Source organism: Sorex fumeus, unplaced genomic scaffold (genome assembly GCF_029834395.1).
Source record: "Sorex fumeus unplaced genomic scaffold, SorFum_2.1 ptg000063l, whole genome shotgun sequence".
Lineage (NCBI taxonomy): Eukaryota > Metazoa > Chordata > Mammalia > Eulipotyphla > Soricidae > Sorex > Sorex fumeus.
This window is the reverse complement of record NW_026606120.1, coordinates 3,358,606-3,386,025: the sequence shown is the minus strand read 5'-3', so window position 1 is coordinate 3,386,025 and position 27,420 is coordinate 3,358,606. Positions and strand designations below refer to the sequence as shown.

At 43.3% G+C, this 27,420-nt stretch overlaps 1 protein-coding gene across 1 annotated transcript; it reads left to right on the top strand.

Moving 5' to 3' along the window:
- Positions 1-2,872: 2,872 nt before the first annotated feature.
- On the top strand, positions 2,873-27,297 carry LOC130036001 (butyrophilin subfamily 1 member A1-like). Its single transcript, XM_056127956.1, is given in 8 exon segments — positions 2,873-2,954; positions 5,587-5,934; positions 8,358-8,408; positions 8,411-8,638; positions 8,759-8,959; positions 11,031-11,051; positions 11,982-12,008; positions 26,675-27,297. Coding segments are annotated over 8 exon segments (1,581 nt in total).
- Positions 27,298-27,420: the final 123 nt, after the last annotated feature.

The window sequence follows — 27,420 nt, the reverse complement described above, 5'->3', positions numbered from 1 at the left end:
CATGTGACTTTGTTGAGCCCTGCCTTGTTACCTGAGATTGTGGGTGTGCTGCTGCCACATCTCTGAGTGTGATTCTCAACTTCAGATGTGTGTGACCTACAGACCATGGGAAGGAGAAAAGCAAAAATTCCCTGTAAGGAGAATGGTGACTATCAGTGGGACCCAGCTGTCAGCTCCCCACACCTGAAATACTCCCAAAGTAGCAGGTCCCAGAGAGATTAGCAGAGTTAACCTGCACCACCTGTGGAGGGTCAGCCAGAAAGAGGGGCTGGGTGGGTGGAAGGGGCCATGCGGGTCTCTCCAGGTTACTTCAAGCCCGCTGCCACCTTGTGGCCAATTGCGTATGCAGCTCTTTGATCATATACTGAATTGGGGGTAGTGAGAAAAACAGAAGATGGTGCATCACTGTGTCCACCCACCCAGAGTCTGACTTATTTAGGCCAAGTTGTTTTTTGATAGACAATATTATTTCCTGATTTTGAACAGGACTGAGCAGCCAGTGTGAGGGAGTCTTTGTGAAGTGATTAGCAAGTGCTATTCCATGAGCAGGACTAACAAGTGCCTCCTCAAGTGGATTCCACAGATACTCCTCACGTGAACACACCTCAGGACTGTGGTGGAGAACAGGGAGCCAAAATTCTGCTGAGCATGTGCTGGTGGATATTAGGAGGAATCATTTGGGAGAGCAATGGGGAGCGGCCAGGCAGGAGCCCTAGAAGTTATTGAGCAGGGTAATCTCTCAAAGAAACGAGCAAGAGAATACATCTAAGGTGACTAGAGAAGGCCATGGGCTTGGGAGGAGAATAAACCTGACGAGGAGGGTATGGAGCAGGTGGGACTCCCTTGAGAAGACTCTGCTGTGCCAGGTGAAATGAGTGGTTGGGGGCCTATTTGAAACCCTAGTTACTAGAACATTGTTTGACTGAAATGCAATTACGAAAGTTTTAAAGTCTGTAACTGTATCTCATAGTGATTCATTCAAATAAAAAAATTTTTAAAAATCTATTACAGAAAAAAAAAAATTGAAACTCTGGTTAACCTCCTTGCATGCAGCCTGGTTGTGAGGACTCCTGCGCCACCTGTTATGAGAAAAATAGGAGCAACTACTGTGCAGACAGGCAGGTAGTGTGCTCTGTGTCACCTGCAGGAGGTCATTTTGGTCCTGAGTCTGTGGTACAGATACAGCTCTGCCTAGGGAAGCATCAGCGTTGTCTGGGCCACACAGTTCCTCATGCTGAGGTCTGGGAGCAAACCAATTTGGAGTGTAGTGGCTGTTCACCAAATGTATGTATGTCTGTCTGACCTTGAAGCGTTGTTTAAAAGTACTTGGGTCACCCTCCTCGGTTCCTTGGTCCTGATCTTTCCTCTCTGATAGCCAGATGCCCTGTCCACAGGGCAGGTCAGAGTTCCCTGTGAATGCATTTTATTGCTTTTACTATTAAACCGAGGAAGGAGTCAGAACACCGTGGACTTGACTGTCCAGGAATAATTTTGGCAGTGCTTGTCCTGGATCTCTACGAACACCCAGAAACCTGTACCAGGTTCTGCTTCGCCTGCTTGGGAGCCTCCTGCCTCTGACACATGAGGGGCCCCCGCACAACCACCTTGGGGCCAGAAGCAGGTTTGGGGCTCTGAGCAGCTGAGTGCAGGTGGAAAGCCTATGGCAGATTTGGGGGTTGTTGTTCCTGAACCTTCCCAAACTTCTGCATTTCAAAATGCTCCTGAAGAGTCTTTGAAGCATGTATGTTGGCTTTGAGGACATTTGTCTTCAAAAGACATTTGTCTTGAGGAGTTAAGTGGTGAGCATCTGGCTATGATATGGGGGCAGAGAATGTAGGGTTTTGGGGACTGGTCATGTGGCTCTATAAAGGTGTGACAGGAAAAAGGACCAGGACTGAGACATTCAGAGTTTTTCTTTATTTCACTGTCACCTGTACTGTGGTATTAGTGTCCTATTCTGTGTAAGCACTGATCTTGGTAAATGCAGTGAGTCTACAAATGTCAGGTCATTTTGGGAAGGAGATGCTGTCACTATTCCCACTTTGTGGGTGAGAAAACGAGGCAGGAAATCTGTTATGTCGACCACAGAGAGTGGGGGAGTCCAGGACACTCAGCTCTCAGCCCCCAAAAGCTATCCTTCTGGGGAGTCTCGTCTGCTCCCAGATTGCATACAAAAGGCAGAAGGAAAAGGAATCATGTGTCAGCTGAGTGTGACCTTGCAGCTCCAGTGGATTCAGGGTCATGTCCTGGGTCCTTCACAGCAGGGTCAGGGGTGGGACTGAAATGCAGGTGAGCGGAACAAGCTAAAAGGAGCTTCGCTGTGAGGACGGTGTTGTCTGTGCTGAGGTTTCTCACATTAGGGGTGTGAGAGCCACTAACTGGAGCTGGTCTGTCCCTCATGGTGAGGACCTGTCTGGGTTCTTGTCCTGAGTCACAGATGGTGTGTGACAATGGAGAGATGGAGGATGGTTTCCTCCTGGGGCCCAAGTACTGACAAGTCCTGGGTAGAGTGGAGTGCACTGAGTATGCTGCTAGGGAGGAAGGGACAGGAAGAGAAGAAAAAGGAAAGGATAGGAAGGGGGGGGAAGGAAAGGGAATGAAGGGAAGGGAAAGCATGGGAAGGGAGCATTTTCTCAAGCTGACCATTTGTTTCTGCAGTGGGGTGATCTCAGAGGGCTGGTAGGGGCCTGAACTGACATCAGGCTGTGTGGGGTTCCCTGCCCTCACAGGGGAGCCAGGAGGAGATGCTCTTTCCTATGCGGGTGTCCAGCCTGAGCCCTGCTCTCCTACAGAGGCCCACAGTTCTGGGGGCCCTGCCTTGCCTGTTGGTCCTGGCTGTTTCCTCCCTCTGTCTTTTCCCAGCCCCAAGGAGATGAAGCATTGCTCCCCCTGCTCCATGCTCTGCCCGCTGGCCTTCCTGCTTTTCCTGCAGCTGCCCACCATGGGGTCCATAGGTGAATCTGTGCTGTGCGTCCATGTCTCTCCTCGCTGGGTCCTGAGCTCCTGATCATGTGCAGTGTCCTTGGCTCTAGATATTACTCTGCACTCCCAGCCACTGTATCCACTTGGGTATCTCAGAGGAGTCAGTAAATCATATAGTAAGGGGAATGTGCCTGACAATTGTCCAGTGAGACATTTATGTTTAAAAGCCAACTGTCGCCACACAGCAACAAAGAAGAAAACCGACTGGAGGGCCCCACAGCTCCGGGAGAATGCTCCAGGTCCCAAACAGAGCCGATACCACCGGGAGGTCCCAGATGGGGTAGGTGCTGCCGTCCCACCTTCTTCATATGGAACCCTGGTGACCATGAGCTCCTACAAGCATAGCTCTGGCAAGCAGGTACCAGGACATTTTTTCCGAACCGTGCGGCCACTTACGCAGCTGCGCTACATCTCCTTATATACAAAGCGATCAATGGAAAGTAAATCATCCAACATTTCTCCCTGAAAATCAGGCTTAACTCTTCTGCAAACCACAACACCCAAAAGGAGAGAGAGAACAAAGGGGAATGCCCTGCCACAGAGGTAGGGTGGGATGAGGGGTTGGGGGGTGGGTGGGAGGGATACTGGGATCTGTGGTGGTGGGAAATGAGCACTGGTGGAGGGTGGGTATTTGAAAAAAATAAAATAAATTAAAAAAAAGCCAACTGTCAAAAAATAGTTTTCCCTTCTTTTGTTTTCCAGCCTTGTTTATGTGTGAAGTTATGGTCAATCTTTCATTTCTTAATTTACAGATGCTGTGAATAAAAGGGCAAAAGAGCAATCCAATCCGCAGCTGGGGACTGCGGAGGGGAAGGTACTGCGGTCCATCCATAGGAGCAGGCTGGGCAGGGGTGTGTGGAGGCGGCTGTGTTGAGTAAGGCTGGCAGTGAGGGTCAGTGTTTTCCAAAGGGGTGGAGTACCGCCCCCTGGACCCTGGAACTTTTCAGGGGCTGATACGAGTCTGGAACACAACTTTCTGACCTTTGACTAAAAGGTCAATTTTTCAGGGTTTTGTGTAATTAATTATTTTCTGAAAAGATGTGGTAAGCTGAATAAATTTGGAAACCTCTGCTGTCGATAGTGAGATGGGAGCAAAGATTTGCATGACGTGCAAAGCAGAGCCTATGAGGGTCTACTTCAAAAATGGGCTTCAACAAAGGGAACAGTCTGTGAAAAGCTGTCCTGGTATCTAAGAAAAGTGACTGGGGCAGAGTGAGCAGAGGGACAGAAGCTGGATGGTGCCTGGAGTCTGGGTGTTCACTGCAATGGGTTCCGTGGGCCATGTGGGAACTGTAAAGCCATCACAAGACTTCCAGTGGAGGAAGGACATGGTTAGCTCAGATGAAAGGGCTTCAGGCAGGAGGATGGGGAAAGGAGAGACCCAGATAGAGGCAGGCTGCTCCTGCAGAGTCATTCCAGGCCTCAGAAGGCCAAGAGGCTCAGAAGAGGCAACAGGTTGGGAGACCCTCCTTGCTTAACAAGCAGTGTTTGGGCTCCTGTGAGTCAGGTGTTTAATGATGATATTTAGCTTTAGTTTTTTTTAAATTTTATTTTCAAAGAGTTGTTCACAGTAATTGATTACACTCAATATTTCAACACTAATCCCACCACTATTACACCTTCCATCCACCATTATTTTGAGTTTTCCCACCACTCAATTAGCTCTAGTGTTCAGTAGATATAATTCTACAGAGGAGAAATGTATGAACACAAATGACCAACTTAGGGGTGGGAGTGGGACGTTCCTGCTGTGAGGTTAGGGAACTCACACTGACTGCAGGTGTGTCCTCTGCTCAGTTTTATTTATATCTTTTTATTCCTCTTACTATGTGTTTATTTTTTGATTCACATCCAGTGGTGCTCACGGTTTACTCCTGACTCAAGGATCACTCCTGGCAGTGCTTGGAGAACTGTACAGGGTGTCAGGGATCAAACCAGAGTCAGCCACATGCAAGGTGAGCACACCTTAACCCTGACACTTTTTCTTTCCCACTATTCCACCCCCACTTTTTTTCTTTTGTAATACATGAAATGCTCAGGAGCCGTTGTATATAGTCCTTTGGGGGACCCTATGGAGTTTGGGATTAAACCAGGTTTCCTACATATAAGGCATGTGGTTGAGACCTTTGAGCCATTTCCTCAGCTCCAGTTTTCATTCTGTCCTAGTTGGCCAGATTATAGCTGTGGTTCTCTGCAATGTGTGCACTCTGCAAGCCAGAATTACTTTCTTCATTGCACACTTGGTCATACTCAGATTTACTGATTCCATTGGGGTTTGGGACCAAGTATTTTGTTTGCTTGCCTTCGTGGTGCTTTGATTCAGGTGGAAGACTGAGACTCACTGGATCTCTGACCCATGGAGCCCTGTTATAAAGGCTCCGGTGGGAAGGTGACTTATGTGGGACTCTCTTTGTCATCATTCCTGGGTCACAAAGAGCAGAAAGAAGACCTTATTAGGATTCAGAGCCATGATTACTCAGTCCCCTAGCCTGGGGTCTTCTCATAATGATCTGCTCCAATTCTCCTGGCTCCTACTCTCTGGAGGTGTCTTCTGCCCTGGGTGTACAGCTCTCCAGCCTTTCACTCCCATGTCTGTTTCCACAGAGGAGTTCATGGTGATTGGACCCTTGGACCCTATTATTGCTGTGGTGGGAGATAACATCAAACTGCCCTGTCGTCTGTTCCCGGCTATGAATGCAGAGAACATGGAGTTGAGGTGGTTCCGCTCTAAGCAATCAGAAGCTGTATACATCTACCAAAATCACGGGGAGGAGACGGAGGAGCAGCTGGCCCAATACACAGGGCGGACCTCCCTGGAGACAGATCTCCTTTCCCAGGGGCAGTGTAACATGCACATTCACAAGGTCCAGATTTCAGATGCTGGAAGGTATATCTGCTACTTCAGGAAGGAAGGCTTCTCTAAAGAAGCTGGTTTGGAGCTGAAGGTGGAAGGTAGGTGACTTTATCTCTTTTCTAGAATCCTTGAAGGTGGATGTTGAATGAAATCTAAGGGACCAGGGCAATTAGTCTCTTATTTTATAGACAAAGAAACTCATTCCTTTATTTCATCCAAATACAGAACTCCTGCATGCCAGACCATGCTATGAATATCTGGTATAAGCCATTGTCCATGGCAATATGCACTTGTAAGTTTTGTATTCAAGTGGAAACAAATAAATAAGACAACACATCATTTGAGATAAGATTAATAGGTAGTAACCTTTTAGAAAATGAGCAGGTAGAGTAGTAGAAGGGGATTAGTTGGGGTAGATGGGTAGGGTAGTCTTTGGTGTTATACTAGGCTCAGTTTGATCCTTTGATAATCTAAGCAAAAAAGAATGAAATAGGGATTTATCAAGCAGATATGTGGGTGATGCGAATATGAGCAGGGGAGCACTCAGAGAGTTTGGGCACACAAGGAGGTCATTAGGGTTGTAAGAGTTAAAAGACGTTCCTGTTAAGTGGAACCCAAGAAGAGTTGACTTTTGCTGCCTCTGGCATTTAGAAAAGCTTTTGGATGTTTGCTTGAACAGTCACCTGAGTTCAATAGACAAGTTTTGAGGATAATGTACAGGACATGAACCAGCAGGGGCACATAGAGCATGGGCACTGTGGTTACTAGTAGTGAGTCCAATCAACGTGAGGTTGGTGTGGGCTTATAGGGGTGTAGGTGGTGGATGTTGAGGGCAAGTAGAGAGTTGGAATGGTTTTGGTGGAGTAGTGAAGATTGTGTTAGAATTTGGATACAGAGGTGGCTTTATTCCCCTGGGCAATTGTGAGGATTATGGATCAATGGTTGGGCAAGCAAGACTGAGGGCATGCAGTTCAGTTATGGGGTGGATAGGATGTTGCCCGACCTCTCACAGTGATCATAGGGAGACAATGGAGAATGGCAGGAGTGATATTTAAAAAGAAGAACTGAGTGAATATATTTATTCAATTTAGGAGGTATAAAGGGGGACAGAGGACTACAAAGACTCCCAGAGTTTTTCCTTGTCTGTTTGTTAAGAATATTGACAATCCTATGTTACATCGATTACTGTACTAATTCTGAATAACACATTGTGAAATTTCATTGACATAGAGCAACAATCATTTATTTAATTCAGGTTTTTAATGAAATTCAGCAAATCTGAATTTGGCTAATTATCTATATATATACACACATATATAATTATACATATATATGTGACACCCAGGTTACTCCTAGGGATACACTGGTGGATCATATTGGATGCTGGGGATCAAACCCTGGTTGGTCCTGTGCAAAGCAAACACCCTACCCACTGTGCTATCACCCTGGCCCCTGGCTAATATTAACTGGGTTTTCCTCACACAACATTGGCTATGTTGGGAATATCTAATTGAAAACATAATCTCCCTCTCTAGATAGTCTCTTCAAATAGTGAATAAAGAAAACACTTTTATAATTAAATAATTATGAACCAGAATTTTATACAATCATAATCTACTAGGAGATGGTAAAGACAGAATAAATTTTCAACTTTTACAAAGCTAGTCTTATTGAATCTTATAGACAGATGGAAAGGCCATCAGAAAGGCCTGAGCTGGGTTTGTTTTGGCTGAACTAGGAGAGCTGGTCAGTCCTGACTGTTCTTAAGGTATCACAGGGCAGAGGAAAGGCACAGACACTCACCCACAGCCAAAGCATGCAGAGGTTCTCTCAGTGGTCCATTCGTGACTGATACCAGAGGCAATGAGTGTAGGCACCATTATATCTGAGGCAGAGTAAAACAGGATACAAAGAGGACTGAGAACTGGGGGTGTTTTTCTAATATGTTATAGATGGAGCTGACTCATGAGATGGGGCTACTCCTGCCTTGGTGTTCCATGGCACTTATGGCAGTGCTATGTGGCATAGAACAATGTGCCATAGAACTGAGAGTTCCCACAGAGTTCCTAAAGCTGCTGTGGGTTCTTTAGGGCCAGGCGGTGCTGTAGAGGCATGTGGTATCTAGATTGAACCTTCGACCAACTACATGCTATGCATGAGATCCAATCCTTTGAGCTATATTCTTGGTCCAGTTCTAGAATTTTGAATGAGAAGTGTTTGAGAGGAATCTGGATAATGGGGTGGAACAAGATGCTATGGAAGATATGTGAGGAAAATGGAGAATGAGGACGGAATCCTGAGGAAATTCCTCTTCCTGTTCTCTTTAGTCCTTGGTCCTTTTCCCTGCACATCTCAGGAGTTCTCCTGCCTCGGTGTTCCCTTAGCCCCTAGTCAGGGCAGATGCTGTCCCCAGAATGTGGGGGGAAGGATGTGGCCTCCCACACAGCACAGATGCAGCCTGGCTCCAGGGCTTGTGTGCATGCTCAAAACAGGCCTTCCGGGCCCTCCCTCTCCCCTGCAGGTGTGAATTCTGGCCCCCAGGTGCACATCACAGGGCCCGAGGAGGACGGGTTCACGTGGTGTGCAGGGCGGCCGGCTGGTTCCCCAAGCCTCAGGTGCAGTGGCGAGACTCCAGCGGGGGGAAGTCTCTGGCCTTCTCAGAGACCCACACCCAGGACCCTGAGGGGTTGTTCAGCGTGGAGGCGGTGCTGGTGGTGAGAGACAGCGCCGTGGGGAACATGACATGCTCCATCCTCAACCCCATCATGGACCAGGAGAAGGCCATGGCCGTTTTCAGCCCAGGTGGGCTTTGCTGCCCTCTCCTATGTGGGTGGGGGAGCTGGAGGTAGGGGGCGGGAATTCCTGGGGTTGCTGGGCTGGGCTCTCCTGCTGTGCCCTCATGGGGTCTCCTGGGGGTCACAGAGCCCTTCTTCCCCAAGTCCTCTCCGTGAAAGCTGGTCTGTGTGTTGTGTGTGACCTTGCTAACGTTCCTGGTCCTTGGTGCTGCCTATTACACCTGGAGAGAACATTCTATAAAGGTGCAGGAGAGGCAGCAAGGAGAGAAGCTGTGCCAGGAGTGGGAGGAGGATGAGCAAGCAAAGAGGGCGGCACTGAAGGCTATAGGTAAGTCAGGACAGTACCAGGCCAGGAGAGTGCCAGTCACTGCCCAAGGACTGTGGGGCAGAGTCTGGGGCTCCAGCTCCAGATGCTCAGAGCAGGATGCCCAGGAGTCCCCAGAGAACTTTGGAGGCCTGGATGGGTGTGAGACTTTAGGGTACAGAGGCTCTTCGGATAGCTAAATCCACACTGAAAAATAGGAGACTGGGAGGCATCTCATTACTTACATTAAAGCTATACTATAAAGTCATAGTGATCATAAGAGTGTAGTACTGGAATAATGAGGGACTCTCTGAGCAATGGGTAAGAGTAGAGTATTCATGGAAAAGTACCCATATATATGATCAGTTGATTTTTTACAATGAATTTGAGAACATGAAATGGAACAAAGACAGGCTTTGAAACAAATGATGTTGGGGGAGAATAGGATAACCACATGTAAGAAATTAAAGTTAAGGCTCATATCTTAAGCCTTACACAAAAGTCAACTCAGAGTGAATCAAAGACTTAAGATCATATCTGAATCTATAAAGTACATTGAAGAAACTATAGGCAAAAAATTCCAAGATATAGACCTCAAAGGAGGCTTTAATGCTATGATGTCATTGGCAAAAACTATAGAATCAGAATAAAATCAGAACAAACAAATGGGACTATATTAAACTAAAAAGTTTTATTATGGCACAAAGAACATGAGCTAAAACTAAAAGACAGCTGAGTGAGAGAAACTATTTGCACTCAACACTTCAGATATCCAACGTTGCTATCCAAGATATAAATAGTATTTACAAAGAGCAACCCAAACCAAACCAAAACAATCTAAAAGCCCCATCAGAAAATGGGTAGTTGAAATGAACAGACTTCTCTGAGGAAGACCATCGAATGGTCAAGAAACACATGAAAAACAAATGCTCATCGTTTCTTAATATTAGAGAAATTCAAATTAAGATGACAAAAGATATCATATTACAACAGTGAGAATGGCACATATAAAAAATAATGGGTCATCGCCAGGAGTAATTCCTGAGTGCAGAGCCTGGAATATCCCCTGAGCATTGCTGGGTGTGAACCAAAAAGCAAAAAAAAAAAAAAAAGGGTAAGTTTGAGTTATCAGGGATGTGGTAAAAAAGGAACTCTCACTGCTGGTGTGAATATTGTCTGGTTCAAACCCTATGGAAAACAGTTTAGAGGGGTCTCAGGAAACTTAAAATTGAGCTGCAATTCCGCTTTTGGGTATTTATACCCGGAACAGAAAAATTTTCATTCAAAAGGACATATGCGCACCATTATTCATTTTAGCACTAAATACAAAAGCTAAGATTTGGAATTAACCTAGATGTCCAACAACAGATTAATGGAACATGAAGGTTTGGTATATATATATATATACATATATATATATATATATATACATATTCTAATGGAATACTATGCAGAAGTAAGCAATTATGAAATAATGCAATTTTTGGTAATGTGTGGAACTGAAAGATACCATGTTAAATGAAGTAAGACAGAGAAGAAAAAGGATAAACAAAGGATGACATCACTTACATGTGGTAGTTAGAATTACTGGATGAGAGAATGCAAAGGTTTATTATAGAATTTCAAGATTACCTTTATGTCCAGAGTATGGGGAGAAGAAATAGAGAGGAGGGGAGGAGAAGACACAGTGAGAAGCAACGGGGTCTAGGGGTTAAGGAGATTCAGTATATTGGTCTTGTTAAGGAATGAGAGAGCTAAATATTCAAGCCACAGAATCAGCAACACCCAAATCATGAGACCATAACTTTAACAACTGAACTTAAACATGTACTTGTCAAGATGACAGGCTGGGGTGGGAGGTATGGGAGGAAACTGGAAACATTAGTGGAGGAATGTTGACAATGATGGTGGGATCAGTGTTAGAACATTGTATGTCTAAAACTCAGCTATGAATACTTTTGTAAATCATGATACTTTAATAAAAATAAATAAAATAAAGATATAGATATCTTTTTTTGGATCCATTCTGCTGGTCCACGGTCTTTCCATTCCTTAGGTATGGGAATTCATGCTTTTATCTTTCATTTTCTTTCAGATGAACTGCAGACAAATTTAGGTGAGTTTTCTTTTATTTAAAAGAAAACTTTTTATTTATTCACACTTTATATAAACACTGTGGTTTACAGAGTTTTTCATGATGATTTGTTGCATTCAATATTCCAACATGAATCCCACCACCATTACTCCTTCCCACCACCATTATTTCTAATTTTACCAACCATCTCTTAGGCCTGCTCCGATAGCAGGTGCTAAATAATTTATTTAATATTGTTTGTTATAACTAATTTTCTAAAAGAATGATCAAAAATATTTCCTTAAAAGAAAGTTAGTGAAGTTTGTTTTACCTCACTGTGGAGCAATTAAACCCTTGTAAAAGAGATTACTAACACGTTGTTACAGATTAAACCTTCTGTGTTTATATTTTGTCAATTGAGATTGCTTGCCTTCTACGTTACAACCCATACAATTTCTTGTGCTTCTCCTGGTTTATCAGTGTGTAGAGTTTAGTTGTTGCATAGCTATGGATGTGAATGCGTGCTCCAGGAAGTCCAAAGCTTTTAACAGGGTGTACAACTAGAGTAAAATTTTTCACAAATTGCGTTGGTGTGCAGGTGTGACTGTTGGGTCTTCTGTAAGTCCAGGGATATGGGGAACGTAGCTTATCCTTGACTCCATGAAAACCTGGAGATTTCAGTCACAAAACTGAGTTTTTCTGTGGATAAATTTCTGGATGAGTCTTGTCTGAGGAGTAGGGCCAGGAACATGGTGGTGATTGTGGAGTGTGGATGGTTTTGGCTGCCAGGTCTCTTTTTGGGTGGGTGTGGAGCTTATCTGCCCTCCCCTCCTCTCTCCTGGTTGCCCTTCATCACTCAGCCTTGTGCAGGATCTGGAAAAATCTCTTGAGTTTTCCCTTTCTTCAACTCCCTGGGTCCCCTCGGTTGTGGGCCTCGTGGTTCTGAGCTCACCCGTTTCTTTTGTCTTTCAGATCAGAGGAAGGCTGAGTACTTGGCTGGTGAGTGACGCCTCAGGTGTCCTGTGTCTTCTGTCCTACCTGTGCCCAGGTGTTTCTCTGCCTGTGTGTGCTGGGGCAGGAATGGCTTCCCCTTCCCTGAACTGAAGCAGAAGCTGCGGAGAGCCCCACCTGACCCACATGCTTTCCCAGACCTGGGCTGCTGTCCCACCCTGTACTTGGTGACCTGCCTGACACAGAGATCTCTGTAGTCTCTTTCATCTGTGGTCCCTTTCCGTACATTGCTATTCCTCAGGGCATCTATTTCTTACTCTGCATCTAGAAACAGAAGAAGCTGCTCTAAAAGCATTGTAGGAGCCAGAAAACTAAATGGGAACTTTGAGTTTAGGCATGTGACTCCTGCCCCTGTCCCCAAAACACTACTTAGGGGAAGCCTGTTCCTTCCAGTGCCTAAAGATGCTGTGATCCTACAGTTTTTGGGCCATGGTAACTAGGCTAAGCAGGTGGGAATGTGCTAGAATTTATCTTCACATTCTGAATAGTGATTTTTTTGGAGGTTCAGGTGAGGTTTGGGCTATACCTGCAGTGTTGAGGGGCTGCTCCTGGTGGTGCTCAGGATCTCATTTGCCAGGGTTCACCCAGAGGCAGCTTCAAACACCTTAACCCTGCCCTTTTTCTCTGGTCCACCAGAATAGTGTTGTTTTATCTAAGAAAGACTGAGAAAGACTATTCTGTCCCAGAGATCTCCAATAAGGTGTTCTTCCCTGTCCTTAATTATTCCCCATTCAAGTTATTTCTCAACGATTTTTGCTAAAGAAAAATGGTATAATAGCAACATTTTAAATGAGCTATCGAATAATTTATATTATGTTCTTTAAAATATTTGAATATGTAGTATAATTTATAACCCTCAGTGGGAAAAATGAGTGAAGATAGAAAAGGCATTTTTCAGGATTTTGAGACTGAGCAGCTAAGTGACTGCCAAGTCACACAGAAGCAGAGGGACAGCAGTGGGACTCAGCACCCTGTTGGGTGTATAGGGCAGGAGCTCCCCTCTCTCCATTGTGCCCCCTTCTGTCAGCAGAGATCAGAGATATTGTGACTGAGAACAGAGCAAGTGCTGGGCCAGATTCTGGATTTGGCAGGCTGATTTGACTGAGCAATCTGTGTTCCCTTTCAGCCTGGAGAAATGCCCATCTGTACCCATGTAGGTGCTCTGAGTGTCCTGTGGCTCCTCCCCAGCCTCATCCCTTCCCCTTCTGTACCCAAGGACCCCATGACAGGAAGGGGATGGTGTCTCTGTTGTCCCTGTCATTTTTGTAGCCTCCATCTGAAGATTGCATGGACTGTCCTTGGGGACACAGATCTGCCTCCTCTGATCCTTGTCTACTGCAGGTAGTTCGGGTGAGCAGCCCCCTTGGAAAGCTCCTTGTAGAGTTGCTTCCTGGGGGTGGGGCAGTGTCAGTGCAGCGGACACTGCAGCAGGGTATCTATGTTGCTCAGGTCTGCTGATTTCAGAAATCCTGTTTGCCTGCTCAGGATTTAGGTCTTGTTAATTGATTACTTATGGATTCTGAATCTTATTTAGACTGAAAATTGAACCACTTTATCATCAGTTTAGATTTTCTTTATTCCCTCCCCCCCCCCCCCCCCCCCCCCGATCCTCTGCAATATTGATCCTCTGCTTCTTTGTGGACTGGTTGCCCATGCAAGTTGGGTTGATTCCTCTAAGTTGCTAAGAATTAATGCAACTTAGGTTCTGTGTTCTGAATTTTGGGTTCACAACCTGTTGGGGAGCTTGAGGCTACAGGCCTTTCATATAGGTTTTGCTTATTACAAAAGATCTGAAATCATTTGCCAAATTCTACGTGTATGTATATTTGTGATGGGAATATATGGAACATTTTTTTTTCTTTTTGAGTCACACTGGCGATGTACAGGGGTTACTCCTGGCTCGACACTCAGGAATTACCCCTGGCGGTGCTCGGGGGACCATATGGGATGCTGGGAATCAAACGCTGATCGGCCGTGTGCACTGCAAATGCCCTACCTGCTGTGCTATCACTCCAGTCCCTATATAGAACATTTTCAAAATCTTCCTCTGTCTTGGTCTCTGTCTTTCTGTTTCTCTCTCTCTTTCTCCAACTTTAGGAAAATTCTTTATTTTACTGTCTGAACTGATTCAGGTCAGTCAGTTAAATATATGTATGAAGACTGTAAAAAAAGAGGCATCCAGAGCAGTGACCAAATTTGTAACAAGGGAAATTTGTTACCACCAAAAGTGTGGGGAGAAAATCAGGGAAAAATAATGGGTGGGTAGGAGATGAGGACCAGAGGAGGAATGTAGTTAAGTGGAGTGTGTTCTAGATTTTAATTACAGAGATTCTGGGTGAATTGTGGTGGCAGAGGAGAGAACACTAATTAAAGCCAAGGTACTTTGAGAGGAAGAGAACATAGAGAGTTTACAAATTATTTCAGAGTATTGAATATAATCAACTCATTGCTATCTCCTTGAGAGATTTCAATAAAGATTGATTTATTTTTAAATAATTTGAATGGAACCAAACAATGGACTTGGCTTGATGTGAAACATTTCACCTTTTAGTGTAGTTGGGGCAGGACTGTGGCGTGGGGCTCCTCGTGCACAGAGAGACTGTCCTGGGTGTGTTCTTGGAGTATGTTAGAGGCCTTTCTGCTCTGATGTTTCACGTTGCTATCAGGGATAGAAGGGGCAGGAAGGGCTGAACCATTGGGTAAAGGATCTTGAGAAGCCTGAGGTAACTTCATTAAAGTACATGACTCATTTTCAGGATTTGTTTGACAAAAATGAATATCAGATTGCTGTCTTTTATCTTCTCCGTGTCTGCTGAGTTAAAGAACACAATTTAAATCAATTAATTAATTAGGGCCTACCGAGCTCATGAGGACCAGGGACATCTCTTGGTCAATCAGAAGTGACTCAGTGTGAGGGTCCGAGGACATGGGGCTGTCTAGGTCTTGTGGGTGGCCTGGTGTGTTACCCCTGCAGTGTTTGGGGGCTTCCAAGCATGTACCTGGTGATGCCTGGAGAATCATATGGTGCTGGGGATTGAATTGGGTTTCCATATGTGAAGCATGAACCTTAATTCTTGTACTATTTTTCTGCCCTCTGACATGAATACATTTAAAAATAATTTTTATTAAGACACTATGATTTACAAAATTGTTCGTAATAGAGTTATTTCAGGTATACAATGTTCCATCACCAATCCTACTACCAGTGTCTCCTTTCTTCTACTAATGTTCCCAGGCTCCCACACACCTCCTCCTGACCCTCTTGGGAGGCATATTACAAATCTATTTCATATTGCTGCTCCTACAAAACTTAAAGAATCAGCAAATGGAAATATTAGAAAAAATCTACAAAACTTAATTTATAATGATTGACTACTATATGATTTTAACATATAAAGAAATTAAAATCATTTAATTTAATATAGTGCTTATCTCATTTACATAAATTTTCAACTGTGGTAGCTCAAATATATTGCATTTTTTGGTACTTGAATCTTATTGTGGTAAACATCATGTCTTCCTATAATAAATAAAAAGTTTTAAATTTTGTGATAATATATTTTACACATATTTTGTGATAATATATTTTACACATATTTTGTGATAATATATTTTACACAGGGAAAATTGGAGTGCGAGTGATGGTACAGTGGGTAGGGTGCTTGTTTGATTGTATTAAAATCTTTGTGTTGGGCATTTGTGGAGGAGGGGTAGGTTTCATAAAGCTGTCTGGTGACTTTATTGGTTTCCTCTACTTGATCACAGGGTGAAATCCATGGTCTGGGTCACTCCTCAATGGTTATATATGGCATTTGGCTTCCTTCTCTTGATGCAAAACTTCCCATTTCCCTGTATGGCTCGGTTGCTCTCTGGTTTGTATTTATGTTCCAGTACAATATTTGAACTTTTTACCTTTTTCAAAAAGCCATTTATGTTGGGTAAAGTATTTTTGGTGAGGCATTAATTTTGTTGAGTTTTTTCACTATATCCCACCACTGTTTTTGGACAGTGAGGGTTTCATCAGATAAGTCGGCTGTGAATCTTAAGAATGATCCTTTATAGGAAATCCCCAATACCAATACCCATATGATAAGGGATTAATATCCAGGATATACAAGACACTAGTAGAATTGTACAAGAAAAAAATCTTCAACCCCATCAAAAAATGGGGAGAAGAAATGAATAGAAGTTTTCTCAAAAAAGAAATACAAATGACCGAAAGGCACATGAAAAAATGGTCCACATCGCAAGTCATCAGGGAGATTCAAATCAGGACAACAATGAGATATCATCTCATACCACAGAGACTGGCACACATTCAAAAGAATAAAAGTAACCAGTGCTGGCATTGGATGTGGGAAAAAAGGGACACTCTCACTGTTGGTGGGAATGCCCACTAGTCCAGCATTTCTGGAAAACAATATGGACAGTCCTTCAAAAACTAGAAATTGAACTTCCATGTGACCCTGTAATACCACTTCTGGGAATATATCCCGAGGATGCAAAAAAGCACAGTAGAAATGACATCTGTACCTATATTTTCATTGCAGCCCTGTTCACAATAGCCAATATCTGGAAACAACCAAAGTGTCCTAGAACAGATGACTGGTTAAAGAAACTTTGGTACATCTACACAATGGAATACTATGCAGCTGTTAGGAGAGATGAAGTTATGAAATTTGCTTATAAATGGCTAGACATAGAGAGTATCATGCTGAATGAAATGAGTCAGAAAGAGAGGGACAGACATAGAAGGACTGCACTCATTTGTGGAGTATCACTGTCACTGTCACTGTCCTCCCATTGTTCATCAATTTGCTTAAGTGGGCCCAGTAACATTGTGAGATTTGTTACTGTGTTTGGCATATCAAATACATCAGGGTTAGCTTGCCAGGCTTTGCCATGTGGGCGAGATATTCTTGGTAGCTTTCCGGTCTCTCCGAGGGGCGGGGGAGGAATCATCTCGGGTCGGCTGTGTTAGCCGCGTGCAAGGCGCTACTCGCTGTGCTATCGCTCCAGCCCAATAACATAACGTGAAGCTGACACCTAAGGACAGTAGATACAGGGCCAGGAAGATTGCTCCATAAATGGAAGCCTGCCTCATAAGCAAAGGGGAGAAGGCAGCTAGAATAGAGAAGGTATCACTAAGAAAATGATGGCTGGAGAAATCAATCGGGATGGGAGATGTGTGCTGAAAGTAGATAAAGGACCAAACATTATAACCTCTCAGTGTCTGTATTGCAAATCATAATGCCCAAAATTAGAGAGTATGGGGAATGTTGTCTGCCATGGAGACAGGGGGAGGGTGGGAAAGGGGGGGGGGTATACCGGGAATATTGGTGGTGGGGAGTGTGCAGTGGTGGAAGGATGGGTATTTGATCATTGCGTGATTGTAACCAAAACATGAAAACTTGTAATTATCTCATAGTGATTCGATAAAATAAAAAAAAAACTATTTTATTTGAAATACTGGGATTTACAATACTGCTATTTATACTTTTTATGTAGACATCATTCCAGCAGCACAGCCATCATTAGATTATAAGGATGCCCCCTTTCCTCCACAGTGTCCTAAAGGCCCCTCCCCGTCACCCCTGCTCCCATGGAAGCTCAGTTTTATGCAGACAAAATCTCTAGTTTTGTAATTTTGTTGTGCCATTTTTTGTTCCCTTATTATGTTATATATCTGACATATGAAAGAGATCCTTTTAAAAGTTTGTGGAGGTGGTGACTCATGAACACATATAAATGAATAAAGCTAAACTCCTGAAAATTCACAAAATTGTAAATCAATAATAAGTTGAAAATATTTGTTTTTCCCCAAATTGTATCATTTTTTGGGTTAGGCATATATATTTAAAAATAGTATGAATAATTCTGTGCTAACATATTTAAAATTAGCATGAAGTAGATAAATCCCACCAATGCACAATTTAGTAAGAGTGAGGAGAATGGATTTAAGAAGATTTTAGTGGATTTTTTTAAACTATTTTTTTAAAATTTAAAAAAATTTTTATTAGAGAGGCATCATGAGGTACAGTTGAAGACTTACAAATTTTTGTGCTTGGGTTTCAGTTATACAATGATCAAATACCCATCCCTCTACCAGTGCTCATTTCCCACCACCACGGATCCCAGTATCCCTCCCACCCCCGATACCGCCCATCTCACCCTGCCTCTGTGGCAGGGCATTCGTTTTTGTTCTCTTTCTCTCTTACTGGATGTTGTGGTTTGCAAAAGAGGCAATGGGTGATAATCATGTTTGGTCTATAGTCTACTTTCAGGATGCTTCTCCCATCCTGGGAGGATCTTCCCAACACCATTATTTGGTGTTCCCTTCTATATCTGAGCTCTCTTTCCCCCTAGCATGTGTGGTTGGCTTCCAAGCCATGGAGTAAAATTCCTGGTACTAATCTCGGCCATTCTTGGGTGTTAGTCTCCTATTTTGTTACTTTATATTCCCCAGATGAATGCAATATTTCTATGTCTATCCCTCTTTTTCTGACTCATTTCTCTTAACATGATACTTTCCATGTAGTACCACTTGTATGTAAATTTCATCACTTCGTCTTTTCTAACAGCTACATAGTACTCCATTGTGTAAATGTACCAAAGTTCTTTAACTAGTCATCTGTTCTCGGGCACTCAGGGTTTTTTCCAGATTCTGGCTATTATAAAGAGTGCTGCAATGAACAAACAAGTGCAGATGTCACTTTGACTATACTTTTTTGCCTCTCTGGGATATATTCCCAGGAGTGGTATTCCTGGATCACATGGGAGCTAAATTTCTAATTTTTTGAGAATCGTCCATACTGTTTTCCAAAAGGGCTGAACCAGTCGGCATTCCCACCAACAGTGAAGGAGTGTCCCTTTCTTGCCACGTCCGCGCCAGCACTGGTTGCTTTTGTTCTTGTGGATATGGGCCAGTCTCTGTGGTGTGAAATGATATCTCATTGTGGTTTTGATCTGCATCTCCCTGATGATTAATGATGTGGAGCATTTTCTCATGTGCCTTTTAGCCATTCAGATTTGTTCTTTGTGAAAGTTTCTATTCATTTCATCTCCCCATTTATTTTTTAATTTTTTTTATTAGTGAAATACCATGAGGTACAGTTGTAGATTTACAATTTTTTGTGCTTGGGTTTGATTATACAATGATCAGATACCCATCCCTCCACCAGTGCCCATTTTCCACCACCATGGATAATATCCCCCCCACCCCCATCCCCCCATCCCCCCCTGCCTCTGTGGCAGGGCAATCCCCTGTGTTCTCTCTCTCCTTTTGGGTGTTGTGGTCTGCAAAAGAGGCATTGAGTGGCAAACATGTTCAGTCCATAGTCCACTTTCGACATGCATCTCCCCTCCTGGGAGGATCCTCCAAACACCCTTTATTTGGTGTTCCCTTCTCTATCTGAGCTGCCCTTTCCTCTAGAATGCCCGACTGGCCACTAAGCTATGGAGTAATCCTCCTGGTGCTGATCTCAGCTATTCTTGGGTATTAATCTCATATTTTGTTACTTTATATCCCCCAGATGAATGCAATCTTTCTATGTCTATCCCTCTCTCTCTGACTCATTTCGCTTAGCATGATACTTTCCATGTTGTACCACTTGTATGTAAATTTCATGACTTCATCTTTTCTAACAGCTACATAGTACTCCATTGTGTAGATGTAACAAGGTTTCTTTAACCAGTCATCTGTTCTTGGGCATTCAGGTTTTTTTCCAGTTTCTGGCTATTGTAAAGAGTGCTGCAATGAACAAACAAGTGCAGATGTCACTTCGACTATACATTTTTGCCTCTCTGGGAGATATTCCCAGGAGTGATATTGCTGGGTCAAATGGGAGCTCAATTTCTAATTTTTTGAGAATCATCCATACTGTTTTCCAGAAGGGCTGAACTAGTCGACATTACCACCAACAGTGAAGGAGTGTCCCTTTCTCACCACATCCGCGCCAGCATCGGTTGCTTTTGTTCTTTTGAATGTGGGCCAGTCTCTGAGGTGTGAGATGGTATCTCATTGTGGTTTTGATCTGCATCTCCCTGATGATTAATGATGTAGAGCATTTTCTTATGTGCTTTTTTGCCATTCGGATTTCTTCTTTGAGAAAGTTTCTGTTCATTTCATTGCCCCATTTTTGGATGGGGTTGGATGTTTTCTTCTTGTGGAGTTTAACCAGTATTTTGTATATCCTGGATATCAACCCCTTGTCAGATGTGTATTCGGCGAATATCCTTTCCCATTCTGTAGACTGTCTTTGTATTTTGGTCACTGTTTCTTTGGAGGTGCAGAAACTTCTTAGTTTAAGATAGTCCCATTTATCTATCTCTGTTTTCACTTGCTCAGACAGTGGCGTGGCATCTTTGAAGATACCATTAGCTTCAATGTCATGGAGGGTTTTGCCAACTTTGTCTTCAGTGTACCTTATGGTTTCTGGTCTGATGTTGAGGTCTTTAATCCATTTTGATCTTACTTTTGTACATGGTGTTAGGCAGAGTTCTGAGCCCATTTTTTTGCATGTAGCCGTCCAGTGATGCCAGCACAATTTGTTAAAGAGGCTTTCCTTACTCCACTTCACATTACTTGCACCTTTATCAAAGATTATATGATCATATGATTGAGGGGTCATCTCCCCATTTTTTATGGGGTTGGATATTTTCTTTTTGTGGAGTTCAATCAGTACTTTGTATATCCTTGATATCAACCCTTTATAAGATGTGCACTTGGCAAATATCCTTTCCCATTCTGTAGACTGTCTTTGTATTTTGGTCACTGTTTCTTTTGAGGTGCAGAAGCTTCTTCGTTTAAGATAGTCCCAGTTGTCTATCTCTGTTTTCACTTGCTTGGCCAGCGGTGTGACATCTTTGAAGACACCATTAGCTTCTATGTCATGGAGGGTTTTGCCAACTTTGTCTTCAGTGTACCTTATGGATTCCGGTCTGATTTTGAGGTCTTTAATCCACTTTGATATTACTTTTGTACATGGTGTTAGGCAGAGATCTGAGCCCACATTTTTGCACGTAGCCGTCCAGTTTTGCCAGCACAATTTGTTAAAGAGTCTTTCCCTGCTGCACTTCACTTTTGTTGCCCCCTTATCGAAGATTAGATACTCGTATGCTTGGGGGTAAGGTAAAGGTAAGTTAAAGGCCCTCCCGTTGTTCGTCGATTTGCTCGAGCAGGCCCAGTAACATCTCCATTGGAGACTGTGTTGTTACTGTGTCTGGCATATCGAATACGTCACGGGGAGCTTGCCAGGCTCTGCTGTGCGGGCGAGATAGATGTCAGTATATTCAACCCTCTTCCATTGGCCTACAGCTCTGCCTTTGTTCCAGTACCATGCTGTTTTAATTGTTACTGCTTTGTAGTAGAGTTTGAATTTAGGGAGGTTGATTCCTCCCATTTTCTTTTCCCCAAGAGTTGCTTTAGCTATTCGCAGGAGCTTATTGTTCCATATAAATTTCAGGAGTGTTTGCTCCATTTCTTTGAAGAATGTCGTGGGTATCCTAGTAGGGAATGCGTTGAATTTATACAGTGCTTTGGAAAGTGTTGCCATTTTGACAATGTTAATTCTCCCGATTCATGAAAAGGGGATATTTTTCCATTTCCTCGTATCCTCTTTTATTTCCTGAAGTAGCGTTTTGTAGTTTTCTTTGTACAGGTCCATTGCTTCCTTAGTTAAGCTGATTCCTAGGTACTTGATTTTCTGGGGCACAATTGTGAATGGAATTGTTTTCTTCATGTCTCTTTCTTCTCTTTCACTATTTGCATATAGGAAAGCCATGGACTTTTGGGTATTGATTTTATACCCTGAAACTTTACTATACAAGCCTATTGTTTCTAGAAGTTTTTTGGTAGAGGTTTTAAGGTTCTCTAAGTATAGTATCATATCATCTGCGAATAGTGAGAGCTTGATTTCTTCCTTTCCTACCTTGATGCCCCTAATATCATTTTCTTGCCTAATCGCTATTGGAAGTACTTCCAGTACTATATTGAACAGCAGTGGAGAGAGTGGACATCCTTGTCTTGTCCCTGATCTTAGAGGGAAGGTTCTCAGTTTTTCCCCACTGAGGATGATGCTTGCTGTAGGCTTGTGGTAGATGGCTTTAACTATATTGAGGAAAGTCCCCTCTATCCCCATTTTGGCTAGGGTTTTCATCATAAAGGGGTGCTGGATCTTGTCAAATGCTTTCTCTGCATCCATTGATATGATCATATGATTTTTGTCTTTTCTTTTGTTGATATGGTGTATTATGTTGATTGATTTCCGAGTGTTAAACCAGCCTTGCATCCCTGGGATGAATCCTACTTGGTCATGGTGTATGATCTTTTTGATGAGTAGTTGAATTCTATTTGCTAGTATTTTGTTGAGAATCTTCGTATCTGTGTTCATCAGGGATATCGGCCTGTAGTTTTCTTTTCTTGTGGTGTCTTTGTTTCCTTTTGGTATTAGAGAGATATGGGCTTCATAGAAACTGTTTGGGAGAGTTTCCGTTTTTTAAATTTCCTGGAAAAGCTTGAGAAGGACTGGCAGCAGGTCCTCTTTAAATGTTTGGAAAAAATCGATAGTGAATCCATCTGGGCCCGGGCTTTTGTTTTTGGGAAGACTTTTGATTACAGTTTCGATTTCCTTGATGTTAATAGGTCTATTCAGATACTCCAGATCTTCTTGATTCAGTTTTGGGAGATTATAGGAGTCCAGGAATTTATCCATTTCTTCTAGGTTCTCTTGTTTAGTGGCATACAGACTTTCAAAGTAGTCTCTGATGATCTTTTGGATTTCTTTGGTTTCTTTTGTGATATCCCCCTTCTCATTTTTGATTCGGTTTATTAGGGTTCTCTCACTATTTCTTTGTGAGTGTTGCTAGTGGTTTATCTATTTTGTTTATTTTCTCGAAGAACCAGATCTTGATTTCATTTATCTTTTAGATTGTTTCTTTGGTTTCCATGTCATTGATTTCTGCTCTAAGTTTTATGATCTCTTCCTTCTGCCTGATTTAGGATCTTTCTGTTAATCCTTTTCTACGGTCTTGAGCTGTGAGGTCAAGTTGTTTATGTGCATCCTTTCTACAGACCTAAGATATGCTTGCAGAGCTATACATTTTCCCCTTAATACAGCTTTCGCTGCATCCCATAGGTTCTGGTAGCTCGTGTCTTCCTTCCCATTTGTTTCCAGGTATTGTTTGATTTCATCCTTGACTTCCTTCCTGACCCACTCTTTGTTCAGCATTGAGTTGTTTAATTTCCAGGTGTTTGATTTAGTTCTCCGTGTCTGTGTGTGATTCACTTCTACCCTCAGTTAAATATTTAACGGTTTCTTCATTAGGTGCGTATACATTTAAGAGTGTGATTTCTTCCTGTTGTACGTATCCCTTGATGAAGAGAAAATAGCCTTTTCTGTCCCTTCTAATCTTTTTCAATGTGAAATTAATGTTGTCGAATACTAGTATGGCCACCCCAGCTTTTTTGAAGTAGTTGTTTGCTTGCAGGATTGTTTTCCATCCTTTGACTTTGAGTCTGAGTTTGCTCTGACTGTTGAGATGAGTTTGTTGTAGGCAGCAGAATGTTGGGTTCTGTCTCTGTATCCATTTTGCTACTCTGTGTCTCTTAAATGGTGAATTTATGCCCTTGACATTGAGAGAGATTATTGTTATGGGGTTTTGTGTCATCTTTCTGTAAGGGTTTGTTGTGGTTGTAGGGTTTGTCTTGTCTTATAGTAGCCCCTTTAGCTCTTGTTTTAGATTTGGTTTTGAGTCTGTGAAGTTCCTGAGCTGCTGTTTATCTAGAAAATAGTGTACCGTTTCTTTGATTTTGAGTGAGAGTTTAGCCGGATAGAGTATTCTTGGTGAAGCATTCATTTCAGTGAGTTTTTTCACTATATCTCGCCACTGCCTTCAGGCTTGGAGGGTTTCCTCTGATAGGTCTGCTGTGAATCTAAGGGGTGCTCCTTTGTATATAATTTTCTTCTTTGCCCTTGCTGCTTGCAGTATTGTGTCTCTACCAGCAGCATCAATCATTCTAACTATGATATGTCTTGGAGTGTTTTTGTTTGGGTCTCTTTTAGCTGGCACCCTTCGGGATTCTTGAATCTGAATGGCTGCATCGTGGAGCTCTGGGAATTTTTCGGCGATGATTTGTTTAACCATGCGTTTTTCACTGTGATTGTTTCCCTGAGCTTCTGGTAGTCCAATGATTCTAATGTTGTTTCTTTTGGAATCGTCTCCTAGGACTCTGATTCTCTGTAGAGCTATTTTGAGGTGCTTTGCCACTGTTTGTTGTTGCATGTTGGCTTGGTGCAGCTGATTTTCCAGCTCACTGATTCTTTCCTCAGCTGTGGTCATTCTATTTTTGAGGGCACAGACTGAGTTTTTCATTTCATCTATGGAATCTTTGATTCGTGCCATTTCTATGCGAAGCTTTCCAATTTCTGCTCTCATTTCTTCCTGTATTTTGTCAATTGTACGATCCATTGTTTCTTTCTTGTCCTCTTTCAATTTACTGGATATCTGTCTGACTGTTTCATTGAGCTGATTGAACATCTTGATGACTTCATATCTGAATTCTTTGTCAGAGAGGTCCCTTACGTGGCTAGCACCCTACTGAGGCTTCTGGACTCGTTTCCTCGTCCTCTCCCTGTGGTGGGGATTTGCATTGTTTCTTCATGTTGGTGTGTACTTGTGGGGATTAGATTTCTTGGTGTGAGTAAACTACTTGTGGCCGTGTGAGCATTGGCCCGCCGAAAATCAGGCCACGCCCACTTCTAAAAGCCACGCCCACTTCTAAAGTGGCCACTCCCCCACGGGTACCTGGTGTGTTTTGGGGGAGTAAAGACTGGGTGAGGAAAAGAGACCAGCTCAGCTTGGGCGACGGAAAGGGAGAGGCAGAGAGGCTCAGAGCTGCTTTTTCTCCAGGTGTCCGGGCGATGAGTTGGGGCTTGCAGGGTGAAATTCAAGCCCCGGGTTTTAGTGGATTTTTTTAAATGTAGGAGTACTGCTATTTATTCAGCCACTGATTAGGCTGATTGAATTGGGCATGAACAACACAATCACAAATCACAAATCATCCTGTTATTTGTTCGATTGCCTCGAGCAGGACCCAGTAACGTCTCTTTCATCCTAGCCCTGAGATTATATTCAAGGCTCTTTAGGAGAATGAGACCCATCATTGTTACTGGTATTTGGCATATTGGGCATGTCACGGGGAGTTTGCCAGACTCTGCCGTGTGGGCAGGCTACATTTGGTAGCCTGCCAGTTTGTCTAAAGTAGGAATGCGATAATAAGATGTCAAAATAAGATGTAACGCGGCCGCGAGTTCTGGGAGCTGCCAGGGGAACAGGCTAAGGCGTGAAACCTATTCCCACCTGGGGTGGCCCAGAGCCGGTAACCTACTGCAGGGACCAGACGCATTTCTGCCAAAAGCCACTGGGTTTCGATATTTGTTTCTGAGTCTCTGGGATCATGGCCATTCTGATCAAAGCTGTTTGATCAGAAGTCAGAGAGGCCATGCCTCCAATTATATAACTGAGCCGGAGTGGTTTGTGGGTGTCTCCCACATACCTAACATATGGCCGTTGACTTTCTTGGTAAAGTGTGCCCCAAGTTTTTGGGGTCTGGCCAAAGGCACAACAGCAATTTTGGGGTATCTGGAAATATGAAGGTGCCATCAGGCTGCTAATGTACTGGCCTCACAGGTACAGATTGACCTGCTTGCAGCACTATACCCCCAATTAGTGGAATATTTGAATAGTTTTATAGAAGTATAAAAGTATGCTTTATCTTACAAAAGGAATAGGGGCTTTATGTTAGATATATTTTTATCACTGTCACTGTCATCGATTTTCTCGAGCGGGCCCAGTAACGTCTCCATTGGAGACTTTGTTGTTACTGTGTTTGGCATATTTTTATGCTATAAAATATTTTATTATAGATAATATATTATTTACATGAATAAATAAAAGGCTATAAAAATCTCCAAAGATGTAAAAAATGTCTCCCATAATGAGAGCTGTATCCAGCTCCTAATCCCTGGGTATTAAGCTTTATGGCTTTGCCTGCATGGGAGGGTTGCAGCATGGTGTCCCTCTCTCTCTCTCTCTCTCTGTCTCTCTCTCTCTCTGTCTCCAAAATAATCACTTGAATATTTTCAAAACATGTTATACAGTTTCTTCATTATAATATTTCAGAAAATTACTAGTCAACTCTGATATATATACAAATCTCTGATATGACTGTATGGTTTTCTTGTAGATTGGCGCAAGGACATGTTTCAGACCTGTGAGTGATTTCATATTCTTTCTGGGTGCTTCTGCTCCTCCCACAACTTTTGGTCTCTCTCTCTATCAGTCTCTGTGTGATAGATATACTACATGGCTGGGCTGTGGTGGTGATAGTTATACAGCTATATGACTGGTACTGGAAGCTAAAGAGACTTCATACAGCTCATGGAGTCCAACTAGCCTTCAAGGACCTCGTGACTTATCTAATTTCTAAACCAAATCAATCTTTGGTTTCTTTTCCTTAAAGGGTTATAAGCTTTTGTGTTCCTCATCTCAGGAGTTTTTGTACCCCTGTCTCCCATGCACCTAAGTATATGGGGTGAGGTTTTGTGTGCTCCATTATGCTGAAGGCCTTGCATGATTGGTGTTTCTCTTTGCAGGGCCTGTCACTCTGGATCCAGGATCTGCCAGTCCTGGAATTGTTGTCTATCAGAAGAATACAAGTCTGACCTTGAAGGATGCTACTTCAGCATCAGGAGACATACATAGCATCTTAGGCCTTGAGGGCATCACATCAGGGCGCTGTTGCTGGGAGGTGGAAATCAGGAAAGGAGACAGAAGCCTTTGGGCTCTGGGGGTCTGTAGAGAAAATGTGAAAAGGACAGGCTGGTACCAAGAGTCTCCACACAAGGGGTTCTGGGTTGCGGGGAATTCTGAAGACGGATTTAAAGCTTTTACTACTCCTTTTACTGCTCTGTTCCTTCGTCAGGTTCCCCACAGTGTGGGGGTTTTCCTGGACCCTGAGAAAGTGGATGTCTCCTTCTATAACATGACAGATGGCTCCCACATTTTCTCCTTCTCTCAGACTTCCTTCTCTGGCACCCTATTTCCGTACTTTATGATTTATTCAGGAGATGTGTCCCTGTCCATCTGCTCCGTGGTGGGTGGGCCTGAGCTCCCTGTGCCCATTAAGAGTTTTCCTTTTTCTCAGGAGGAGCCTGTGAGCTCACACTCTGGTGTTGATGGCGCTCCCCCAGGGCCCAAATCTCCATTACTCGGCTGAAACCCTGAGGTCATGTCCCCATCAGTTTCCCCCCCACTTGCTTCTGACTCTTCCAGGAACTGCAGACCCTATTCCAAAGGCCTCTGAGTAAGTCCTGCGTGACTGTAGTCTTGCTCTGCTGCT